Consider the following 9,087-nt stretch of genomic DNA (forward strand, 5'->3'; position numbering starts at 1 on the left):
AAAAATTTTATCATTTCGTTTGGTGGTATTAAAGGCATATTCAATCAATTCATCACATTTGTAAATTCAACTGAAATTTAAAATATGACATTTAATACGGAAATTCAAAATCTATTTAATGCGGATACAGTTTTTGCATTGATTGAATTCTATGGGAATATTGTCAATTCTTTCAGAACTTTCCATTTTTAATAAACTTTCATTGATTCTCTTCCAAATTCCAAATGATAATGGTCAGGGGCGGATTTGGGATGATAATGGTCAGGATGATAATGGGTCAGGGATGAATGGGTCAGGGCGATTATATGTCAAATCCGTCGGTACACTGATGTTTGAATTTAAAATTACCTATTCATATTAATTAAAAAATTACTAATTATTCTGTTTCTTTATCGCATTTACTTCAGATAAAATCAGTCCAGTCAATCTACGACCAAAACACTCTAAGCTTGAACAAATTTCCACAAAAGAAATTCCAACTGATTTTGGTATATTTGATATCCCTTTACAACATATCGAAAGTCCCACAAAATCCTAGCACGGCAACATCGTGTAAATTACGTTTTATTTGAGGCATTTGATTGAAAATCTGAGCGACATGGAAACGAGGCTCAAAAATTAATGTTTTAGATTTTATCCTTTTTAGAACACTTAGTAAAGCACAAATATAAATATTATAGATTAAAAACATGTGGATAATGATATTTTGTAAATTAATTAATATTTTGTCCTTTATTTACGTCAAAAATGCTGATCTTGCTGTTTTGGGTACTAGATTTCGCTGACTTGGTAGTTTTTTTTGGCAAACGCGTGTTTGAAGTACGTTTGTTTACGTATATTTTGCACGTGTTTAGATGGATATTTATTATATTTAATGTGACTTCCCTTTCAATACTTCAAATTGAAGCTTTGGCTCATTATTGGCATCAAAATGTGACGTTTCTTTGTTCTCCTCAAGGTAAGCAAAATAAATAACTTGAAGACAATGAGTTAATGAATGTATTATTTAATTGCTATTACATTTTACAATGAATGAATACGTCAATATTGTGGGTCACAATAATTTAAGTTAAAACTAACAAGAGGGGGCTATAATTAGCGACCTAATTACCAAATACAATGTTTGCATTATAATACCGCGTTCAAAGCCATAGATACATCAGGGCTGTAAAATATCGCATAAACCAGTAAATAAAACCATGTTTTTTGTGTTGTCGAACACTATTTTGCTTGTGAATCATTATAGGATGGATCAAATTCTGCGTCAGTACTGTGCAATATGTAAAGAATCAATTGTGAACAACGGGGTGGCTCTAACATCTAAAGGGATAGATGGTATAAACCGAGCTAGTAAAGAAAGAGGCGATACAGTTGACGTCCGTGAAGGTGACAGCGTTCACATAGCATGTAGGAAACGATACACAAATCCATCATATATTTCTAAATCGCTACGTCAGAAGGAAGAGCGTCATCCCGTACCAAGAACCCTTCGCTCACAAAGTTCAGTTCAGTTCGATTTCAGAAGAGATTGCTTGTTTTGCGGAAATGAAATTAATCAAGAACAAGAGCGCAAAAGGGGTGTGTTGTTTGCACTGTTAGGATTATGGACATTCAAGACACTATCTTGAATGCTTGCAAAGTGAGATGCGATGACTGGGCCGAGTCCGTAAAATCAAGGATCCAAAGTGTGCATGACCTACCGGCAGCTGACGCAATGTATCATCATCTATGCAGTACAAACTTCAGGACAAAAATGAGAATTCCAGCGCCATTTAATGACCAACCACCGCTCAAAAGCGCAAATCAGATGGTTTCCATGTTGTCAGAAGGAGGAACGTTACTGGCATGGCCAAGTCCACTGATTAATTATAGAACAAGTTCCTATGAGAACTGTTAAACCACAGGTGGCCTGATTCCAGGAAGGGAATGACCGAACGGCAACGTGTCGTGGGAATTGTCTACTCAGCATGTGCCCAGCTTAGCTAGCTATGCAAGACCATTTACATCATTTAGAACACAGCGAACAAAACAAAGATATGTCCCAAAGTCGACAGAAAAGAGATATGGATGATACCATGCTCATACTTAAAACGCTTGCATCAGAAGGAAAGAATCCATTTATTCAAGAATCAGTTCTCAAGAATATAATGACAGGTGTAAACGCAGATGATTCCGTTGATGTTGATGAAGCTCGAAGTAAAGGAGAAAACATATTGTCAAAGATGGCTGGTACAAAAGTATGCGACTACACATTTACACGTAAAGATCAGGCCATTACTCTTGCTGCAGGCTCATCAGTAAAGATAAACGGAGTAAAAGTACATGTCGATCCACAGCTTCTGTTTCAGAGGTTAGTCTTTGCATGTAATACCGTTGATGATTTAGAAGAAGTATTTCAATACGAGCTTTGTAGTTATCCAGCAGCCTTGTTCGATTCCCCGCTAACGTTGCGACAGCCTCAGAAGTCTAATCTTGCAGACACATTGTGGGAAATGCTGTCACCTGATGCTAAGGCCGGCCCGGTCGGCGAAACCAAATTCGTCATTGATGGAGGAGCTCTTCTTCATCGCGTACCATGGCCAAAGAAAGCAACCTTTTCAAGAATTGTGCCAGAAGTACTGCCACTATGTAAAACAGAAATATGGGGCAGGAAGTTGTATTGTTTTTGACGGTTATGATAACCCATCTACTAAGAACATGGCGCAACAACGAAGATCATCCGGAAAGGTTAGCAACAGTGTCATTCGAAGCTGACATGAAGATAACAATGAAAAGAGATGTATTCCTGGCTAATATACACAATAAGAAACGACTTATAACTACTCTTCGAAATTATCTGGATTTGAATGGCTGTACTACACTCCAAGCCGATGGCGACGCTGATCTTCTCATAGTAAAGTCAGCTGTTTCAAGTGCCATGAAATCTCCTACCGTTCTTGTTGGAGATGATACAGATCTTCTTGTTTTAATGTGCTATTACGTCAAAGTGGATGAGGGATGTGGTCTTTATTTTCGTCCAGAACCAAAGAAAACAACTAAACGTAGAACGGAAAGAGTATGGAACATGAGAATAGTGAGATCAGAGCTGGGTGAATCTCTGTGTAAAACATTTTGTTTCTTCATGCTATTGCTGGTTGTGACACGACATCCCGGCCCTTTGGCCTTGGAAAATCGGCACCTCTTAAGAAATTCACAGATTCAAACTATTTCCGTGAACAAGCATCAGCATTTGAAGTTTCAAACGTCAGCATGAATACGGTTATCCAGAGTGGTGAAAATGCCTTGGTCTGCATGTATGGAGGAAAAAAAGGCGAGACTCTAGACAGTTTGCGCCACAGGAAGTACTACGAGAAGGTGTGCACTAAAGGCCGAATGGTAGAGCCCCAAAGTCTTCCCCCAACATCTAGTGCAGCCAAGTATCATTCATTGAGAGTCTTTCTTCAAGTTAAGCAATGGCAGAGTCAAGACGAAGGATTGTTGATTGATGCATTTGGTTGGAAAATGTGTGGTTATGTTATCGTACCTAGAACAACTGATCTTCCAGCAGCTCCTGAAAACTTGCTTAATATGATACGATGCAACTGTACCACAAATTGTTCAACTGCAAGATGTACCTGTCGTAAAAATGGACTTCACTGCACAATGGCATGTGGTCAATGTAGAGGTACTGGTTGCACTAACAGTGGTGTTGATGTTGAAGATGATTAACAAAAGTATGAAATGACAGAAATGTCTTTGTAAATCAAAGTACACTATATCAACCATATGTAAATTTAGTGACACTCTTGTATTACTATGTAACCTAAAGGATTCCTTTTTCGGTCGTTGAAGACTTAACATGATTTTTAATAGCCACGCTGCAGATTTATATAATCAAATATGATATTCGTTAGGTCAAAGCAGTGTTATTTTGTAATTCTTGTTTATAGCCTCGTTTTCATGTCATAATTTCACAGAAAACATTATTTTACGAAGTTGCCGGCCTCAGATCATGTGGGACTTTTAATATGTTGTTCTGTACATGAAAGGAAAGATATTTTTGAAGAGTGAGCTTTTGTGGGAATTAGTTCAAGGTTCAACCATAAATCTACTGGACTATGTTTCTGCGAGAGATGTCAGAGCTTGCGGATTTTCCTGTCGATAATCGGGTCATTGTCAATGGACTCCGCGATGGTCTAAATTTAAAGTTATAGCCATCAAAACCTTGTAGTTTCCTTCCTAATATCGAACACTCGTTTCTCCTAGCAACCGCTTCGACGTATAATCTCAAAATATTAACACACACACAATGAAAAAGACACGTCTAAAAAAGTGAACCTGCTCTGAAAGAGGTTTTCTTGTTTATCAAATAACATAACCGCAGCATGTTGAAAATCGTCTGAAATAAACGAGAAGAAGGAAAGTATCACAAACACAAACATATGTACAGATATCAGCGAAGGTCAAATCATATATTGCAGATTTTTCATTGTTGCGAGGTTGTTCGAAGGGGCGAACTCAACCTGCAGTAAGGTTTGTTGTAGTTCTACTATGCTCGAATGGCAATTTCTGGGAAACTGTATCCATATCCATACGACAAATGTCGGCAAACGAGGATGATATAAACCCTCTTTTGCTGATGCTATGACAGGACCACTCTGTTTAGTTAGGTCCATCGGTTGTGAATTATTTAGCATATGAGCTATAGTACATTTTATTCCCCTATTCCTTTTACCAAATAACAGATAGGATGTTGTTATTTCTATCAAAGCTTTTGTTTTCAAAATAAACTCAGCGGCAAAAGTAATCCTCTAATTATTTCACAGGCGGTCACTTATGACGTAACGTTATTAAGATGTCTGAACTCAATAAACGCTTTATTCATTGTCTGACTGAAATAATCATTTGCTTGCGTTTGCAATGTAAGGCATTTTTTCAATATTCTTTTGACAGGAGCAATTGACTTTCAAACATTCTTTCACGGATAAAAATCAAGACACGAAGACACAAGTATCACAAGTTATGCGATCGATAGTTACCATAGAAACGATGGCATGACATAAATATGTTGTTAAATGTTAACTTATTCTTCAACCTTACCTACTGATCTTGATGTAGAAGTTCTGCAATGCTCGATAGGAAGTTTATGTAAAGCATCATCCATGTCTTGTCTTCTGTAACTCGGTGGCTTTGGATGAAGCATGCCTTCTTTTACAGCCACGAGCATTCTTCGAGTGGTTTATAGTTGTGATCAGTGCCATGGGGTCGGACCGAGTGCCTGGAATACCTGTCCCCTTGTCTATCAAAGCCATACCACCGTTGACAGGACAGTTTTCGAAACGGGACATCGTGAATAACAGATTGACGATGGCAATTTTATAAATAACAGTGGTCACCATTCATTTGTTGATTCTTTAAAGGTCAAAGGTCTTCACCAGAAGATTATGACAGGATAAGACTGTGCTGGATAGAAAGAAAAATCAAAAATAATACAGCAAAATTTTGTAAAATTCTAGAATTGCGCTAGTCCGTAATAATCAAAGAAAACCGCGAAGAGGCAGAATGCTAAATTACATAAAGGCATTCGTTTTTTGTAAACTTACTAGAAAGTCGTACGATTTTTAGCTCAAGAAATACTTCTGAAACGTTTCTTATAATTGTGGGTGGATTTAAGAGAATATTTTCATTTTTGCCATTGAACTGCTACAATTCGACTGTGATATCCAATTAATGGCTGAATCACGGGCTCAAGACAGTGAAACTCGCTTGCGGGCGAGTTCACATTCATGATTCATGTTAATAAATACAGTTCATAAGTTTAAAAAACACATGAAAACCATACGTTTTAAAACACGAAGTTTGAGGGTAAGCAATGTATTCATTCATAACCAACGTTAGGTTAGAAAGCAGAAGGAACTCCACCAGTAGATTGAACACTTATCAATTCATACTTCAATGAACAAATGTTGTCTACATTCATATTTTAATACACAATTCTTGGCTACATTCAATATTCTATTCTAAAATTCTTATTATGACAAATAATTTCTTTAATTCAATTACTCAAAAAAGTTCAAGTATCCTGTACATTATGTATTTAAAATTCTGATTTAATTTCAGCTTTATCCCACGGATGGCAATAAATTATTGAATTAAAATAATGTGGGACCATATAGCAATGAACTATATTTCTTAAAATCCAAAATCACAGTAGACTTTTGTGGAACCTTGACAACCACATGATTTCTACATCACAAACACCAATATCGTGTGCATACATCACTATCAAATGTGACATTTGTACCACAAATAGGAAGGAATATGTAGGACATGTAAGATAACATGATCAATATCTTCTTGCATTGGATCTATCCGTTGTTGTTCAGAGCAACATTGATGTGACTGACCAATTAATATGTTTACTTGAAATGGGTTGATGATTTAATCTTGCAGTTGTTGATGTTGGTGATGTGACATGAGAGGAGAATCCGATGTTTGGTAAGGGTCATTATCTAAAGAGATAAACTTGTAGGTGATTGGTCAAATTATGACCAAACTTGTAGGTCATTGGTCAAGTTATGACCAAACTTGTATGTCATTGGTCAAATTATAACCAGCGTGTATGTCATTGGTCAAGTTATGACCAAACTTGCATGTCATTGGTCAAATTATGAACAAAGAACAAAAACAAAATATGACTTCCACATACCCTCTCCCTTGGTTGGGTGGAGAATCTGTCCATCAACTATGGATTCCAATAAGTCCTAAAACAAGGTTTTTGTCATTAGAAATAGAATCAAGTTGTATTTGAGAAGAAATAGATGTGAATATTACTCACATCTAGCATGCCTGCATCACTATAGTTTCAGCCAGCAAGAATGCTTTGAAGCGAGAGAGATTATCCTCAATATACTGAACATGACTTTGCAATTGCTCTCTAAAAGAATAGAGCAAGTTAATTCCTGCATAGAGATAATAATAACAAAAAAATATACACACTTGTTGATTTGTCCGGCAGCCATTGTTGTGGTCGTAGATGTTGTGCTGGGAATGATGCTACTCCGCATGGTTGAGGATGGATTGTAAGACTGGGGTCTAGATTGTTGGTAGCTTTCCTGATAATGACTTGAAGGAAGATGACGAAGGAGCTATGTGTCTTCAGAAAGTGGTTCATTTATGATAGGTCGAACTGCAGAGATGGAAATATGTTCGTTATTCTTCGGATTATCAACTGGTGTTATTTCTGGACCTGATGTTTCTGAAATAAAAGAGTTTCTGAGTGAAATAACCATGCTAAATTTCGTAATAAAGATGATTCAGAAATGTGATTGATCTTCTTTACCAGGAAACTAGGAGGACACATTCATGCTTGTTGGTCTTGGTGGTGACTGAAAAACAGTTTTTTTTAATAACTCAAAAAAATTTACATTTCCACTCAGTTCACTATAAATTACTCACTCTCATGCTATAGGAGCTCTGCTGCTGTGATGGTCCTGGATTATCCATATTTACTCCTGATGAACAAGGTTTGGCATTCAAGATTCTGGTCCTTGTATCATTAATGGTCGTTTGTTAGTCAGGCCATTATTAGAGTACAGGAGTTTCATTAGAAACCGAATAAGCTGTCAAGAGAAAAACATAATTAAGCAATGGTAAAGTACAGAACAATTGATTACAATAATGCCAAACCTTATTGACCACTTGCTCTTGTTCTTCATGCTTTGCCTCAAATCAATTAATTCTTGATACAAACTTTGATTTTCCCTACAGGAATATCAGTGTATTACATATGTTTCATCATAATACATCATTATAAGCTTGCAAGAACAAATCAATGAATTACATTTTGACTTGGTCCAGTTTAGAAGACATGTCCAGTTGTTTGTCCTTGATGTGATGAATGTCAGTTAAGACACGATTATATTCTTCTCCTTTTACCTTTTTATCGTCGGGTGCTGACTATAAAAGCGAAAGTCATGAGAGCTGTCTGTCCATTAACGGACAAACATCACAAATAATGGCTACCTTTCTCTTGACATTTTCAAGCAATCTTGGTTGACTTCTGATGAAGTTCACATTTTGAAACTGCCAATCCTCTTTATCAGCTTTTAAACCACCTTGATCAGTACCAACTATCTTACGAAAACCGTCTAAATTCAAAACATTAATAATTTTTTTTATAAACGAGTAAATGAACAACATTTGTGTATGAATGTTCATTTTACTGCTGTTAGTATGAGCATACTACGTTAAAATTTAACGAGTCGTAAAGTGCTACGTTAAGCGTATAGAAAATTGCAACAAGTCAACTGACTTAGTCCAAAACAACATTATTTCAGTTGACAAAGATATCGCTATAAACGAATGATATCCATTAGAGAAAAAGGCGCTGTTAGAACAAAGAATGTTTATCAACAGAAGGCGATACGATTTTATCGTGTTCAAACAACATCATGCAACAACAACAAAGTATTATGTAGACCAAGAAAAACGCTATAATTTTACAATAGCGAAGTTTATGTACCGTTCTTGTAATAGTTAACTTACACATATTCAATTGCCGCACAAAACTTGCAAAATTGTTATGTTTGAAGTATTTTGGCAAAATTTCCCTTGAGAACGTGACTTGATCATGGACGATAAAGCTTGCCTCATCCTAATAAGAATAAAGTAAAAAACACGTTACTTGTTTGCCTTAATCTGGATATCCAAGTGAGAACGAATTCCAAGTGATCAACAAGCTGTACAATAATTTACGTTATGCTGTAAATGTGCATTATGAATTATTACCGAACTCCATGATATCAAATGATCCGATGAAGGATCATCAACCAGCTTCCATAACTTTGCCAAGAACGCTGGTACTCCGGATGAAATTGTAAAGGATCTATTCTCCATCCTCATGTAGAAACTGCAACGACACACGCTAACTGATGACTAACCGCCTTCGTTCATGATGCAACCGGGATGCAACAATTATATACTAACTACCCAGGGTGCATTGCGGTCACTAAACCACAAACATCTTCATACGGGTGCATGTAATTATTGTATAAAAAAATTGAAAGCGATGAAATATTGCTCAGATACAAGTAATTGTGTGGTACA

The 9,087-nt window shown here is 36.5% G+C and overlaps 1 protein-coding gene and 1 long non-coding RNA gene across 2 annotated transcripts; both read right to left on the reverse strand.

Annotated features, from left to right (window-relative positions):
* Positions 1-5,945: 5,945 nt before the first annotated feature.
* LOC124456654 lies at positions 5,946-6,867 on the reverse strand. Its single transcript, XR_006952370.1, has 2 exons — positions 6,818-6,867; positions 5,946-6,743 (listed from the first exon to the last, which is right to left on the reverse strand). It is a non-coding gene; the product is annotated as an uncharacterized LOC124456654 (long non-coding RNA).
* A 574-nt stretch (positions 6,868-7,441) lies between these two features.
* LOC124456655 (heat shock factor protein-like) lies at positions 7,442-8,965 on the reverse strand. Its single transcript, XM_047007037.1, is given in 7 exon segments — positions 7,442-7,601; positions 7,669-7,703; positions 7,706-7,743; positions 7,823-7,938; positions 8,005-8,129; positions 8,527-8,635; positions 8,770-8,965. Coding segments are annotated over 7 exon segments (624 nt in total). The 5' UTR covers positions 8,884-8,965; the 3' UTR covers positions 7,442-7,514.
* Positions 8,966-9,087: the final 122 nt, after the last annotated feature.

This window comes from Xenia sp. Carnegie-2017, unplaced genomic scaffold (genome assembly GCF_021976095.1).
Source record: "Xenia sp. Carnegie-2017 unplaced genomic scaffold, XeniaSp_v1 HiC_scaffold_59, whole genome shotgun sequence".
NCBI lineage: Eukaryota > Metazoa > Cnidaria > Anthozoa > Malacalcyonacea > Xeniidae > Xenia > Xenia sp. Carnegie-2017.